Source organism: Colletotrichum siamense (assembly GCF_013390195.1).
Source record: "Colletotrichum siamense strain Cg363 chromosome Unknown KSG_Cg363_contig03, whole genome shotgun sequence".
In the NCBI taxonomy this organism is placed as follows: Eukaryota; Fungi; Ascomycota; class Sordariomycetes; order Glomerellales; family Glomerellaceae; genus Colletotrichum; species Colletotrichum siamense.
Genome location: NW_023501016.1, coordinates 7,177,109 through 7,194,091, shown reverse-complemented (window position 1 = coordinate 7,194,091; position 16,983 = coordinate 7,177,109). Strand labels below are relative to the sequence as shown.

The 16,983-nt window shown below is 46.7% G+C and overlaps 1 protein-coding gene across 1 annotated transcript; it reads right to left on the bottom strand.

Annotated features, from left to right (window-relative positions):
* Positions 1-1,143: 1,143 nt before the first annotated feature.
* Positions 1,144-8,234, bottom strand: alt5-4 (Highly reducing polyketide synthase alt5; the record flags this gene model as incomplete). Its single annotated transcript, XM_036637753.1, has 4 exons — positions 1,144-1,304; positions 1,372-7,873; positions 7,950-7,975; positions 8,033-8,234. 4 exons carry the CDS (start codon positions 8,232-8,234, stop codon positions 1,144-1,146), a joined length of 6,891 nt encoding a protein of 2,296 aa, XP_036498803.1.
* Positions 8,235-16,983: the final 8,749 nt, after the last annotated feature.

The following is a 16,983-nucleotide window of genomic DNA, read 5'->3' as shown; positions in this document are numbered from 1 at the left end:
CAGGAGGGCGTCAAATCTCTTCTAGCCGGTCTTGCCGCGACAAAGGCTGGAGATGGACATGATGAGCAGCATGATGTGGGTCGGCGCCCAACCCTCTTCATCATGCTAAGTGCTATCATCTCTCTGGCAGATCCTAAGAATCTTCGACTCGGAGAGCCTCCCAATGGAAGATCAATGAGCGATGTCGCGGATCTCGACACAATTATGGCACTCCCTACTCACCATTGGCACGTGGCACAAGAACGAGCTTTTCTTCAACTTGTCGCCGCAGAGGGCGGAGGAGATATCACTGCAGTGATTATGGGTCTTCCGTTCGCCGTGGGAAATGGAACAGGGCCAGTGCGAACGAGGGGTTTCGTGCACAACTACGTTGATGCTGTCCTATGTCGTCAAGACAGATATCCATTTATGATGGGAAATGGGCGCAACACTTGGAGCTGGGGATCTCCTCAAGACCTGGCGTCGGCTGTTTATTTCATTGTCGATCGATGGAAAAGAGATGAGTCGAGACAAAGCCTGGGTGGATACTTCTTCGTCGAGGCAGGGCAACTCGAGATGGGAGATTTAGCACGTCACGCGGGGGGCACTATTCAATCGGCTCAATCTGCCGTGAATGGGGCAGATAATGGAATTTCCAGAGGCATGGAGTGCGAGTCACTTCAATATCCCCAGTTTGCCGAGCTTATGCCTGAACTCCCGGGACTTTGGGGCGTTAGTGCGCAATGTCGAGCTGATAGACTGAGGAATATGGGATGGGCACCAAATCACACGGAATGGAAACCACTAGTGGAAGACTGTGTGATAGCAAGACTATGCCGCTGAGGTATTCTAAATAGCAATCGACTATTCCGCAACTGAGCTGTTTACTACAGCACAACTAGTGATAGATGTCAATATATCACGAGGGGATGTCATGCCACTTGAAATGTATGAGATCAAGATGTCTTCTTTAAATGTCCGTCAAGGTACTCACTAGGTACGCTACCGGCTTGGTAATGTTCCAATAGACCCCTCAACGAACGAGCGCCCTGCAGTCATCCATGAAGAATACTTGCCTGCCGATCCAGAAAAGAAGCGAGAAGCAGAGGAGAAAGGAAACCTAACCAAAAAAAGGCACAATGACATACAGGCCAGCTTTCCTCCTTATGATCCCAGTGCATCATGGTTTACTAAGTCGCATGCTTTAAGAATCCTCATTGCAAGCTTTGCAATTGGAGTTGGTGCGAGGATCTCGAAAATAGAAAGATCGACATGGAATTCCCGGTTGATCCAATTCCTCATCTCCGTTGCCTTCAGAGAATCGACTGTGATAATTGTTAGCAGTGGTAAAGATCGCTAGTGGAGGGAGCTGGCGCCTCGGATGGAACTTACTCCCATAAGATCCCAAACTCTTCTCCTCGTCCACTCCTTCAACATCTAGCGTCATAGCTTGAGCAAGTTTTGCTTTCAAAAGGTCCTCTACCACAAGCCTACCCGAGCTCAAGTCCTGTGCCAAAGGAAGGGCCTCGTTGGCTCTTAGCAAGCTCGCTTTCGGGGCCAGATCACCTTCCCACCCCGCATCGTCTCCCCATGCAGCTCGATGGTCGAATTTACGATCCAAAGACCAATAGTTTAAAAGCTCTCTCGATCGCCTGATTCGGGACGATATTCCTACTACCAATTGTGGGGGAATCTGGAGCGGACAAGACGTCAACGCCGTATTCTGCTTATTAGATGCAGCAATGGCCATCTTGACGCTTGCTAGCACCTCAGCAGTGCTGACCACAACAGGAGCCAGGTGTCCAAAAACGCGTAGATATTCGTCGATGTTTTTGAAAGATGACATAGTTCCCGTTCCAAAGTGATTAGAGTCCGAAACAAGCCCTATATTGAGACTTACTGCAGCCATTCCATTGGCACGGCGGTGGTGAGCGAGGACGTCTTCAAATGTGTTTCCGGCGCAGTAGTTTCCCTGAGCGCTGTTCCCGATGACGCCCGAGACAGACGAGAGCAAGATGAAGAAGTCCAGGTCCTCAACGTCATTTTCGGATGAAGAACTTCCTTCGGTCATAAAACGCTGAAGGTTGTGGAGATTCCAGCTTCCCTGGACTTTGGGAGCTGTAGCTTTCTGCCAGTTCTCAAATGTCATATTCGCAAACGTGCTGTCTGCGAGGACCATTGCAGACTGGATAATTCCTTTGAGGCGTGGTCTTGACTCTTCGCTGAATTTCGATCCCAGTCGTTTCATGTCCTCCATAGAGGTGATGTCGCATGCAACAACGTCGACATTGCAACCGTTTCTCTCCAGGTTCATCAGTGCAGCCAATATGTCAGATGAATTCGCTTTTCCAGACCTAGAGAGAAGCATCAAATGTCTTGCCCCCAATTCAAAAAGCATGTTGGCCATGTGCAGCCCCAGAGACCCAAGCCCACCTGAAATAATATAGGTTGCGTTACTATCCAGCATCGTTGCATTGTCGACTTTTCCAGGTGGTGATGCTGGCATCTTCCTGTGCATCAGAACCTCATCTGAATGTCCTAACGAGACGGCAATCTTGGCACCTTCTTGTTCTGTACCGTGTGTGGTAGACTCGAAAAGCATTGCAAGGTCATTAGCGTTGCTGGTTGATGCTTGTCTCAATGCGTCGGGCAGCGTGAGGGTGCCGGTCTCAACCCAAGTCGAAACTCTAGAGATAGCCATTCTATACTCTTCTGAGGCAGAATGATCCCATAATTGGAGATCGAATTTGAAAATTTGAGAGCTTTTGGGGCATCGATTGTCTAGGCAGTCTTCCTGCTCTCTTGGGTCAAGTTGGATGAGACAGCCATCGGAAGACAAGGTGCTTATCAACATGTCGAGGGTCTCCTTCGTTCTGGTGGTAGAGACCACAGCCTTCACTCCATTCGCGAGAGACTGCAAGTACCTAATCGTAGCTCGGTTAAGGCAAGAAATCCGTGAAATAATGACGTCCTCCGGCCCATCTGAATGAGCATCTTTGTCGACTTGCTCTGTGAGTCTTCCTCTTCCGATTATAAGTGCTTTTCTGGCACGAAGGTGATGTGCTACCATGGCGAAAGCCCGTTCAAGCGCCTGGCTTTCTCCCACGTCTATGACAACATAGTCACCCTGTGAGACGCTTCCTATCACTGAGAGAACGTGATATGCCGTGGAAATCGGTCCCAGCCAGTAAGCAGCAGCTGCGGGTGCCTTTGCAACAGACTTGGGCAGCTTTACCAGCTTTCTGACGTCATGCATCGATTCAGGCTGGATTGGTTGAGGGGTAGTGTTCAGCACCCAGTCACCAGTGCGATAGTCTGTTCGACTTGAATGAACTTCGTTCAAGCCCGTGATGACGCCCAGCGTGTGAAACGCCATGGGGACTTCAAAGCCATTCTCCATTTGCAGTCTGGGGCAGGTGCCAGGTTTGACAGTGAAATGGGACGCCCTGATTATTGCCGAGGTTCTTTTTTGCAAGCCCATCAATGGACTATTTTCTTTCGTATTCTCAGTGGCACGTTCCGGAAGAACCCAGTACCCTAGCCGAGACTCAGCAATCGTCTGCGACCAGAGATGTGGACTTTGAAGCCGCACTGATTCCAGGTGATTGAATGATCCCCGGAAGGTTGGAAGGAGAGGATTTCCATCCTGGCTCGATGTCTCCGATAAAACGTAGTTATCGGCTTCTGCGTGTGCCATGACCCTAGGTATGAGGAGACAGCCACTCTGTTCGATGTACTCAGACTCGTAGATTTCGAAGTGGGTTTCCAGGCTGTAGGAGGTTTCTTCTCTCACTCTACTCAAACGTAACGTCTCTGAGATGACTTCCACTATGGCTTCTGGTGTGTCAGAACATGTGGCTTCTGACACATCCAAATGGACCAACACCAACTGTGGGTACTCAGCTCTGAGCGCTCTTAGCAGCCCCACGGTTGGCGAATAAAGAAGGCTTCTTTCTGAGTACGGGCACAGGAGACCACCTGTTGTAAGCCAGAGAATGTGTGACGCCGAGTCTACCAATTGTTGGAAGTCTGCGAAGTCCTGATGACCCCAATCATAAACGAACGGCTGTCCCAGCTCTAACAACGAGATAATCATCTTGTCTTTGAACTGGTCGCGGAGTGCTATTGCTTGCCTTAGAGTTGCACGAGAGATGCGGAACCCCATTGATGCCAGTCGGTTCAACAGCGGTGCTGTAATGTTGCATGCTGCCCTTGTGTTCCGGCTATAATCTTGCTCTAGAATGATGATATCGGTGTGTCGGAAGCCTTCTTTGACGACGTCATCAGCCTGAAGTGCTTGTTCTTGCAGTGCTTTGATGCGTGGACGAATGGAAACCGGCTCATCTCCAATACAATATATATCCACAGACGCCTCGGATATGCGAATGCCTTTGATTTTTGAGCGAGTCCCCACCCCCGACATGATCTGAGACATTGGAAGAACTGACTTCTCGTCGCCTCCGAGCAAGACGAACCAAGCACCAGCAGCACAACCCTTACTCAGGGTTTTAAAGAACCAGTCTGAACTTCTCTGTGGGTCGTCGTGTAGGTCTTCCTCCGCCAGCATGTTCTCGTCTAACAGGATAAGATCAAACTTCTCGGTCGTAGGGTTCTCTAGAGTTGATGAGCTGGAAACTCCGATGACTGCGCTCCATTTCTCTAGGGATGTGACCAAAGTGCAGCGATTGAGAGGATGTGTCCGTCTAGTTCCAGAATAATTGACTGCGGGTTGAAGAAGTCGTTCATGCAGCTCCGTGCTGCCAATGCATACGGCGTTGGCATTCGGTCGTTTGTGGTAAAATCGATCCAAGAAGAAGGAGCACCGATCCAACCTGGTTGTTTTCGACAATATCAAATCTTTCCACAGGTCGAAGTCCTGATCAATATCCTCTTTCCAGAGGAACTGGGCCGTGCGCTCAATTCTGTTTTCGCGAGCGTCACTCTTGCTGTCCATGACAGCCTCGTATCCCGAACCGACCGGTAACTCGCGGAGTACGATGCCATCGATCATGACTGCGGGCTCCTCTAAAGTGCCGTCGGAGAACACCAGGCTCCCAATGATTTCTCGTGGTGCTGATTGACTTGCTTTCGCATCGCCGTCATACTCCGCGTCGGCCACACCGATCAGCTTTGAGTGGACACTTCTCGGCATTGATGACGCAATGAAGGCTCTCCGAAGCGATACGGGCACAGCAGCGTCTTTCATCCCCCCAGGACAAATGGCCTTGAGCGCGGCAAAGACCAACTGAAAGATGCCGTCGAGGGTTGCAGGGTGAATCAAATATTCACACTCATAGGCCCCAGGCATTGTAGACTGAGTGTCTGGAATCATAAGCTCGCCGTAGGCTTTACCAACCCTACAAGCTGTCGTTGCGGGCGTACAGCGGATCACATTGAGTCCTTGGAAAGTCGGGCCATACTTCAATCCAATCGCTGAGAGATTTGTATAAAAGTTTGCCGGATCAACAACGTCAATTGATGACCTCTGAACTTCCAGGAGCTGAGGACGTTTGACACTGCGCCACTCCGCTTCTCTCGATGAAGTTTCGAAATCGTCTTCTTTCTGACGTAGGACATTCGTGTTTCTTATACCCACAACGGTGCCTCTCACAAGTCGTCGCCATTCCTCGGGGGAGCTTGAAGTGGCGTATATGGTGAAGTCATATTCCCACTCATCCATAGCACGTGGTTTCAAGGTCAATCTGATGCCTTGCCCACGATTTGTGCTCTCCAAAGCACTCTCATGATCGTCCAGGGTCAGGCCTGTCTCAAACTGGACATCCAAGAGCTCAACGCCGTATAACGGATAATTCTTCTTGCGAGCGAGAGTGCGAAGTGCTTCCATAGCAATTACCAAGTAACCAGCAGCTGGAAATAGGACGGCACCCATGACTGCGTGGTCCTCAAGCCAAGGTAGCTCATTCTGGCGAAGAACATTTTGCCATGACGGTTCAAAAGGATTCTGTGGTGCGGTAGGAACACCAAGGAGGTCTGCCCGAGGTACAGTTAACGCACCCAGAGCTGTGGAGTTTGGAGACGTCTTATGCCAGTAAGATCTTGAATGATTCCAGGGATAGGACGGCAATATTGGAAGCTCGTTCAGCTTCAGCTTGTCGCAACGGGAGGACAGGTTATTGACCTTGTCCAAATCCACAGCTTGACCCATAGCCCACAGCATTCCAGCCGCGGCTAGTGACGTATCCCTTGAGTCTTCCCCAGCCGAAAGTATTGACAAATATGAAAGACCCGTTGTAATCTTAGAATCGAAAGCAGCAGCCATTATTTGACCAACAGGCCCCGCAAGTGTTTTGGAAGGACCAATTTCGAGGACCGTGGTGTTGTGTATGCTTGGTGACAGACCATCTTGACCTTCATGCAATAAAAGATTGTGCAACGCCCCGGAAAAGCGCACGGATGAAGTCATGTTTGTGTACCAGTAATTGGCATTGAGCTCTGCCGCATCCAATATCAGACTCTCCGTCACCGAAGAGAACATTGCCACACTTAGAGGCCTGTGACGTAGCTTCAATGGGCCAAGAGCTTTCAAAAAGTCTTCGCCAACGATCTGCATGTCGGGAGAATGATATGCCACTCCGCCTGTTCGTAACAAGCGCGCAAAGTGACCGGCGTCCTTCAGACTAGCCTCAACTCGCGAGATCGATTGGGCGTCTCCGGAAAGAGTTACACCCTTCGGGCTGTTGATACAGGCAACAGTGACAGTGTTTGCGAAATCGTGGCGTTGCAGGAACTCTCGACAGCTCTTCTCAGATAGACCCACCGCCAGCATTCCTCCTGGTCTCCCGAGGCGGCGGCTGACCTGGGTTGATAACAACCCGCGGTAGTATGCAACACGCATAGCTTCCTCGTGAGACACGGCGCCGGCAGCATATGCGGCTACCATCTCACCGGAAGAATGACCAATAACTGCTGCAGCTGTGACTCCCCAGTACCAAAGGACATGTACAAGCGCAATTTGCACTGCTGTGCACATAGGTTGCGAGAACTCTGGGTCGCTTATGGTTTCCGCGTCGCCATTCTTTAACAAGTCGATCAAATCCCACCTGCATCCCAAGTTTGACAAGTACGTTTGGCTGGTTGCAATACTGTTTCTGAAGGTGGGGCACTCCCTGACGAGCTCTTTTGCCATTCCTGGGCGTTGTGCGCCTTGGCCAGTGAACAGAAAGACTAGCCGTCGGCTCCGTGACGACCTGATTTTGAGAGGCTGCGCTTTCTCCTTGTTCACTGACAGAAGCTTAGAGACCAGCTCCTCTTGACTCTTGGCAGTGACAAAACTCCGGAATAGATGTGATGTCCGTCGAACGTTCAAGGTGTGCGCGAGTGATTCGAACTGGACAGGCTTCTTTTGACTCAAAAACTCTCCCAGAGATTGAGCAGTGCGCGCAAGACCCTGCCGATCGAACGACGATATCGCGAATAGAAGCTGCCTCATGTTTTCCGATGTGTCGAATGACTGATCGGTTGAATCTTGATTGCGATATCCGGCCTTTTTTGTGATGTGTCTTCCCTTGATTCGCATCTCCTTCAAGTACGATCTTGCATCATCCAGTACAAGGTGGGCATTGGCGCCGCCAAAACCAAAGGAGTTGACGCTTGCTCGTCTGAGACCACTGCCGGGCCACGATTTTGTTGCCATTGGAAAGTTGATTAGATGGTTTTCGGCAGCTATCTCGGGATTGATTTGTTGCAGACCCGCGATTGGCGGTATAAGTCCAGCTTCGAGGCAAAGAACGGTTTTGATCAAGCCTGCCAAGCCAGCGCAGCCTTCAGTGTGGCCAATGTTCGGCTTCACACTACCAACATCCAACCGCCCCATTCCAGAAGCCCGTCGAGCAGCACCGATGGTTAAACCTATTGCACGAATTTCGATAGGATCCTACCAGGCGAGCGTCAGTCGAGGGTATCCCTGATTCTTCCGCTCAAATGGGTACCAAAATGCATCATTTACATACCCCCTTTGGTGTGCCAGTTCCATGCGCTGGGAGAGTATCAGCAAATGTTCACAAGGTTTACAAGGCCGTTACGGTTATTCTACCTTCGAAATAGGAGGTTTGAGCCATGTCCAGTCCTGATCTCTCGTATACTTCCCTGATCAGGTCGGCTTGGGCTTCTTCACTTGGGACAGTAATCCCAGGAGTCTTGCCGTCAGAGTTAACTCCCGTGGCCCGGATCACGGCCCGAATAACATCGCCGTCAGCAATTGCAGTGGAAAGCCGCTTGACTACAACACCAGCCATGCCTTCTCCACGTCCATATCCGTTTGCTGAGGAGTCAAATGAGTGGCTGATTCCGTCTGGGCTAACCATGTGCATTGCAGAAAGTTGGGAAAAGAAAGTCGGATTCAAAATAAGATTATGCCCCGTCACTAATGCCTATAGACCTTTAGCGCTGGACTGTTATCTGCAGCTATGTTCGTAATGGGAAAAAGGAAATGCACCCACCTGATGGCATTCTCCCGTTTTGATGGACTGACAAGCCAAGTGCAGTGCGTACAAGGTTGACGAGCATGCAGTGTCAATCGTGAGACTAGGTCCGCGTAAATCAAAAAACCACGATATGCGGTTTGATAGCATCGACCGTCCAGTGCCAGCTGCAGAGTTGGTCCCTAAGGAAGACGGGTCCCCTTCTGCCAACATCTGGTAGTCATTGGTCATCACGCCACTATAAACTCCTGTAGTGCTTCGTGCCAACTTTTCCATCGGAATTCCGGCTGTAGAAGTTAGCCATAATGACCAAGATTATATCTATATGTCATTCTTGATGGCCTTCCCCGGGCTTGCATGGCATGGGTGGCTAACCATTTTCAAATGCCTCGTAGCCAATTTCAAGACCAAGACGCTGCATTGGATCCATGGATGCGGCCTCATCGGCCGAGATTGAGAAGAATGGGGCATCGAAACTTGAGATATCGTCAAGAAAATGACCTGAAGTCGTACAGATCTGCGGATATCTCTAGTGAGCGATCATTGCGAATAGTTAGGTGTTTTAGGGGGCAAAAGTCATCGCCAGGGGGTTGCTGGGGCAAAATCACACAATGACTTACCTGCCCAGTCCGCTGCCTAGATGGATGGTACCAGGCTTCTGCATTCCAACTTCTCTCTGGAATCTTTGTCCGTCCTGTAAGACCTGACTTGACGAGATCCCAAAGTTGGGAAGGTGATTCGACTTTGGAAAAGCGGCACGCCATTCCAACCACTGCAACTGGCTCATCATGAATTATGCTTGGCGACCATGGAGCCAATGTGTTTTCGGGGAACGGACTCTGTCCAGCGCTGCTGTCCGTTCCCAGGCCACTGTCGGAGTCAGATCCAACGATCGGTGAAAGACATGCCAAGTTCATGGTGCCCTGCTTCGCAGATAGAGAGATTGTAGAGGCCATAATACCGTGCTGTCAAGCTCTGGTGTGCTGTATGGTTGTTGGTCTAACGATGTAACTGTTTCAAGCCAGTTCAGCTATTGAAATGTGAAGAGACTTCACCGCTTCCAAAACGCTATTTTTCTCTGGAAGAGGCTACATGATTAATTCAGTCGCCCAAGTTCTCCCATGGGCTGATGTTCCCAGGGATCCTAACGTGTTTCTGTCTTCCTTGTTTAACGTTATGTTCCGAGAAAATGGCGTATATTTCCCGCGCTGCTTCGTATCGGCGAATAAAATCCACGGCACTCACATCTCAGAGAAGTGGGGCAGGCAATTTTGCCCACCAAAAGATCTCTGCCGTTATTTTAATTTGTCAGCTTGGAAATCAGCTTCGGTCGGATCTAGGTTACTCATGGTCGGGGTTTTGTTCCTGGCGCTCCTTCTATCCCAGGATGATTGTTCGGCGGGAAACGAGATGTTCATGTATTGAGGCGAGGTTTCAAACAGCTTTTCTGCTTCGGCTCGTCCGCGCGTGTGAAAGTTGTTTTACTGCAGCAGATAGTAGGACATAGCATTCTCAGTAAACAACGTGGTATTTGAGCTTCGATTCTTGATCAGTGAGCTTATTCACCTCGCCTCAATAAGCCTCACTTATACTAGCAAGGCATTCTATGGGTGTGTGATGTGGTGAACTACCTGAAGATGTAGAAGATAGATGATAAAAGAAAGAAAACTGACGTCTGATGTTCGTTCGGGATGCATGCAATTTCTAGACTATGGTTTGAATCAAATATCAGACAAACGACGATATACGCCAGATTTGATCGATTGGTGGAGCAGGCTCTAGCTTGTACGTATGACAGCCCGCCTTGAATGCAGCCCATGTGACAGGATGCATTTGAAGGATTCATCCTTCCTGCATATCCCATGTACGCTTGCTAGCTTGCTAAACTAAATTTTGTTGGATACTGCCGGCACGTCTAGGTTCTCAGACATCCAAACTGTCCATCTATTAAGCGGTTCACTGACACAAAACCTTTCGAGACTACGGACTACTCCTCTTCGTTTTCCTCTCTTCATTTTGCACCTTTCATAGGCAGCACAGACTCTAACCATTGCTCTGTTCCCAACATCAGATCGGATTTTAAGGCCGCATTGCCCAGATCACAAAGTTCGTCCGGTCGGGTCATGGTCGATCGCCTGGCAAGCATACGCCGAATGAATCTGATTCCTCGGTGATTTCGGTACTTTCTTGTGATCCGATTGAACTGATGGTCTTTCCATCACCAAACCTTATCAGTATTGTCCGTTGCAATGTCTCTTGGTACCCTTTATGCGCGAGAGTTTGAACTTTCGTACACCAGGCAACTAGAGGCTGCCTAAACAGTGTTGTTCCCGCCGGCTGCCACACGACGCCAGAAACCTCCCATGCGGAGTAGAGCCAATTATGATACGGGAAGGCACTGGATGCTTTTTAACCCATTTTTCAAAACTCACTTTCTCTTCATTTGGGGTAAAGTTGGGGTCATAACCGAGTCGTATCTTTTGCCGTCATGTGGCAGCCGATGGGATACCGCAGACTCGCGTTCGGTTCGCAGAAGACCCTCCTTGTAAACCCCCCAGCACGCTTAACTGACTGGACCAAAAATCATAGACCGGGAGCAGAGGAGACACGCACAGCTGCATGGACCCTGACCAATAAGGTCCCTGTTGCAGCTTTGTGCAGATCTAACGAGAGTCTACGAACAGGATAGGTATATACGTGCGGTACGTTAAGCTACAGGGTTGTTGTCGCCGGATGCTGCCTCCGCTGCAGGGTCGCAGATGTTGCACGCACCGAATGCCTGGCTCAGGGTCCACCATGCGGGCGGGGTGCCGCCCTCGTTTCGTTCTCCGTGAGCCTATCGTGCCACGCAAGGAGGTCACTTCTCGGCCCACTCTTCCGTTCTGAACTGCTTGTTGAACCTTCTCGTTAAGCACACGATGAAAGACTGACGGACAATATCAAGTCCCCAGTGTAGCTTGACTCCTGAAGGAATTCTTCGTGTTGTGAATATCATGAAGAGTCTTGATCCAAACTTGCAGTTTAGTTCTTCGCTAATGTAATTCAACTATGGCATAGGGTATTCTAGCAAGTTTGCCAAAGCTCTAGCATGCCAAAGAGAAACTCGATCTTGGAGTAAATATCTCCTGCTAGGCTTCTCACAGCCTTGTCGAGCGGGGATCGGGCATCGTAGCCCGTATCTTTCAGCGTGTTCCTCACGCGGTCCCTGATTCCTTCATGATGAAAGACCTCCTCTAAGAGTAGCGACAGACGATTGAGTCTGGCCTTCAAGAGCTCTCGAATGCATATTTTCCAGAGCTCTCCCTCTAGTTGAAAAGACCCCAGGCTCAACGGAAGTGTGTCGTTCAGATCACCATATCCTCCAAGAGTGCCCTTTCCATTCGACCGTCCCGACACACCGTCAGCTCTGAGCTCTTCAATGCCAGATGCTGTCCCTTGCTTTCCTGGCAGGACTAGGGACTGGGTGCTTGAAACTGACGCCGGCGTTGAAAGACCAGGTAGGCCCGTCTCCAACGTCTCTTTCAGCACATCGACTAGCCAGTCGACGTGGAGGCAAAGTGTAAGCAATGCCCTCGGTGCGTTTTCACACACCCCGCATGAACGAACTGTTACAACTGTCTGGTATACGGCGTCGTCAAGAAAGACTAGTAAGTCGAGTGGCAATTGCCGAAGACGATTGTGGCCGTAGCGACGGTGTCCAGCCTGTCTTTGGGGAGACAATCGCGGGTGTATGGCCAGAAGTTGGAGCCTGCCAATGAGGGTTGGGCAAGAGCATTTCTTGTCTGGTCCAAATGGACGAGACAATGCTGGCGCAATAGAGCCAATAACCCGCTGCAGCTTCGATGTGCCTGACATAATCTGGTTCCATATGTTTTCAAGGTCACCAATGACTGGGGTTTCCGACATCGCGTCGCCCTTCCATATCCCTTGCTGTGTCGAAGGTGATTGTGACTGAGGTGCGAGACATTCATTACTGGATATGAAATCGATGTCGATGTCGAAGTCGGGATCCATGATGTCGTCAAATCCGAGGTCCATCATTTTCAAGTCTTCGTCTTGGAAACGGGTCGTGCCTGCCGGTGCAGAGCTTGGCGTAATCACTCGAAGATCAAAAGGATCAAAGTCTAGGCCTTCCTCTTGTATGTAATCGCCATGTATTCCCGTCGGCTTAGTATTTTGAAAGTTGCCGCTTACTGAAGTCATAGCTGCCATGGAATCGTCCGATATTGGCGTCAGGAGATGTTGAATTCCGCTTGGAGAATCTTCATCACCGTGCGACGAAAGCCATGGATCTAGAAATAGGGTTGTCTGTACCGATATACAGTCGTTTTCGTTACTCTCATGGGTTGATTCCTGGGATCGGATGTCATCTGAGCAGGCGGTCTTGAGATTATCTTTCGGCCGCCCCTTAGAATGACCAGAAGGCCCTTGGGTAGTATTCGTAAGGTCTTTGGTGGTTGGAAACTCATTGATCGTGGCACGGCGGTGACTCCTACTTGCTTTATTTCTTGCGGTGCAATGAGATTGGGCTTGGCCCGGCTGTGAGGCCGGTAGACGGGGAGGCCGTCCCACACGTCCTATGCGACTGTAGACACAGGACTCGTCCCGGTCGGAACACCGACCGCAGGATGGCTTGCCTCCGTCGCATCTAAGCTTGGATCGAGTACAAGAGTCGCACGAGGCTCTGAACCTTGGCAGTCTTTCGCTGCAGGTGCTGTTGTCCGCGTCGCGATTGTTGCCCTTGCAGCTACTGAGCGTTGTCTCCGGTTGTTGTTCCATGAGTGATTTCGAATGTCTAGCTGAGTAACAATTCAGGATGTGCTGGAGGACTTATGTCTGTAGTTTTGGTTTTCAAGCAGTCTCAGCAGCTCTTATGAAAACACCCTCCAGGCCGGAATACGATTACAAAAAGTATCCAAAATGCCGACGCCGAAGAGGGATGACAGGTTATCCAGGAACAGGGGGGCGAAACCGCAACCAGTAACTCTACTTTTGGTGGTTCGCTCGTCGAATCGTTCGCCAATCCAGCAGCCCTGGCGTAGGTGCAGTCGATGAAAAGTTGCCGTCTAGACTTCCTTGAGGCTGCATGGCAGGTAGCGGCCGGGGAAACATTTAGATTAGAGCTTGCATTTCCGCGACTAATGCGCTGCGTTGAGAATGGCGTTGTCTTCAACATATGGGCTTTCTCAAAACCCTATTGTTCTAACGTCCCACACCTACTTCCAGACCACCCCCATATCCAGACCACCCCAAAATGCCTCATTAAAAATACATACTACTACTTCTAAACTTAAATAACTGCACTATTTTTAACTTAATTATTATTAGACTTTCTATAAAATATAATAACTATATAATAGTTAATTATATTAAAAATAAAGTTTTTTAAGTATTTAAAGCTATTATAATTAATATTAGTTTATAAAAAGCTTTATTATAGTATAGTATATTAAAAATTACTTTATTACGTTAAATTTAAGAAACTTAGCTATAAGATATTACTTTTTCTAATCTATAAAAGCTTTCTCTAACCTAAAAAAGCTATTTAGCTAAATAAGTTTAAATTTAAGCTACTTTAAACTTATTTCTAATTTATTAATAATTTAAAGATTTTACTAAATATATTTTATAAGTTTATAAAAACTCTTAACTTTTTAGAAAAAACTAAGTATAAGCTTTTATTAAGAGAAACCTATCTATAAAGGTCTAAAAAAGTAGAGTAATTAATTCTTAGTATATTAATAAAGTTTTAACTAATATAATTAAGTAATAATTTAAATACCTCACTATACCTAAGATTATAGTTATTAAAGTTTCTAATTAATATAATATAAATAAGATTAATATTCTAAAAAGTAGAGGATTAAATAGGTTTATTCTTAGATTATTAAAAACTTATTCTATTTATAAAAAATAGCTTAAATTATATACTTAGATATCTTTAATTAAGTATATCTCTATAACTAGTAAAGTATTATTTTTACTTATTATATATAAAAATAAGAATATTTAGTAGTAGTAGTTCTTTTTAGATTTAATACTATATAAATCCTAAAAGTTTATAGCTATAAAAAATAAGTAAACTTTCAACTCTATAGCTATTAAATAGTTAATAGAGGTCTTTATCCTTTTAATTTAGCTAGAAAACCCCTTATAAGTTAGATTATTAATCTTAAATAGTTATAAAAACTATAAGATTATTACTTTTATATATATATACTTTAAAAATAAAATATACTTATTATTCTTATTAGTATATATATTATATATCTTTTAGTTACTTAATTAATTAGTTTTTAGGCTTCTTAAAGTAGTATATAAAAAAGAGCTTAGATTACTAGCTAAATAAGATATTAATATAGTTATAAATAAGAGAAATTTTATTATATATTATAATAAAGTATATAAAGTAGCCTTAATAAATAAAAATATTATTAGTAGCTAGAAATAAACTAATTTATAGCTTATTAATATAGCTAAACCTTTTATAAGTTTTCTACTACTTAAAAATACTTTAACCTTTATTAAACTAATTAGTTAAGTTTATAAAAAGCTCTCTAATAGTAAGAAAAATAAAAAATAAATAGTAAATATATTAGTAGTCTTTTAGTTAACCCCTAAAAAAAGGGATAAGTTTTAGGTTTAGTTTAACCTATTTAGTAAGCTAGATAATAATAAGTATATATAATATTTATTTTTTTAAAAAGTTTAAAAAAGCTTTAATAAAAAAGTATACTAATTAGTAATAGCTTAATAAAAGATTAAAATACTATAAGTAGAGGTTAATATTAATAAAACTAAGAAATAGAAGAAGGTTAAAATAAGCTTAAATTTAAAATTTACTAATATTAAGACTATTTAGAGAGCTTAAATTAAGGTAAGTAAACTTAAAAGTAGTATAGATAAATCTAATAAATCTAAAAACCTTAGTAATAGTAAAAATTATATTATTATAATATTATAATATATATAAATATTAGTTAAAGTTAATATATATAAATATGAGGGCATTAAAAGTGGGTAGTCTAGATATAGGGGTAGTCTAGAAGTAGGTGTGGGACGTTATCTGAGGCAATTTCTCCGCCACGCGTCGACCTCCTCTTAAGCTTTGGCGCAATCTCTCCTAGCGAGACACCGACTGAACGCTTGCTGTAACTTTACGGAGAAATGGGGGAAAGGGTGAATTCATGACTCGCCCTACCGCTTTCTTGATGATGAAACGCCTCTTCCGAAGACCCAAGGATTGATTTCTTCATTTGGCTAGGATTCCTTCCCAAAGCCGTTCAACATCTTGTATATGTCTGCGGACTGCTCCGCAACTCCTCACGCTGATTCGGTGGGCAAGCCTCTGGCAGAACATTCACATCAAGTGGCCATCATGGGTACGAAAGACTCCAGCTGCTCTTGTCGTTTTGATCAGACCATGGGCGCCTTGAATATTGCATTCTACCGACCCCGGAACGAGGGCTTTCTCACCCTTGAACAAATAATCAGTTTGGACTGGAATATCTCATGTCTCATACAACAAACACGCGACTGCTCGCGCTGCTACGACGACTTGGCTGTAATGGCCACTATACACTCGACTTTGGAAACAATCCTGCTACTTTTGGAGGCAGCCCAAACAGCATATGCACATCGTGCAGATCGAGAGGGGAAACAGACGCCCCCTGAAATCATGAACGAACTACTGGATAGAAGATCGGATGGCAGAACCAAGGATGCTAGGAGTTCGCAATTTGTTCTCGGACGCGTTGCCCTAGGCGAAGACGACAGCAACATGATAGCACGTCGCCTGGTTACGACCGCAATTTCGCGCAAAGCCGGGGTAATCCGAGATCTGAGAGAGAGAATCAACAACTGTACAGGCGACCCGAGAGAATCGTCGCAGTCGGATGGTAGAGATTACACACTGTCTCGGCAGGCAAGGGACATGTATGATGAGCTTGATGGTAAGATGGCTTCGACCTCTGCTCGTGTTTGCTCTGCTGTCGCCAGAGCTAGCATGTATCAGTAGGATAAAGGCTACGAAAACGATACTGCATTTTCAATGACACATTTGAAACAACATATCAAAAAGGACAAGGGGCAGTTTGTTGTATTGCGCTAGGTCAAGATCCACGGCACTCAAGTTCCGCGTTAAGGACCTTTTGGAAGCCGACGACATGCTCTTTGGACAACGCTGTATAATGCCCGCCAGAAATGAAGTGGAAAGCCGCTCGATGACTCAGATCTTCCCAGCCCTTGATTCTCACCTGCCATTCTTCTTGTGATATGCCCCATTCAGGCAGCGGACAGGCCCAAAATGAGGTGTAAGATTCAATTTTACCTTCCGGGGTATATCCATCTGCCATGTGAGCCGTGCCAGAGAACACACGGTACCATGCCTCAAGTCTCCCACGCGTTATGCCCGCAGTCTGGAGTCGGGTCCGAAACCGGCGCATGACGAATTTGGGAAATGTTGCAGGGTCGGCATCGTGAAGTTCTTGCTTCAAACTAGCTTGTTCGGCAGCAGTGATCAGACGCCGCGTAGCGAGTAAGTCGATAATGAAAAATCGGAGTG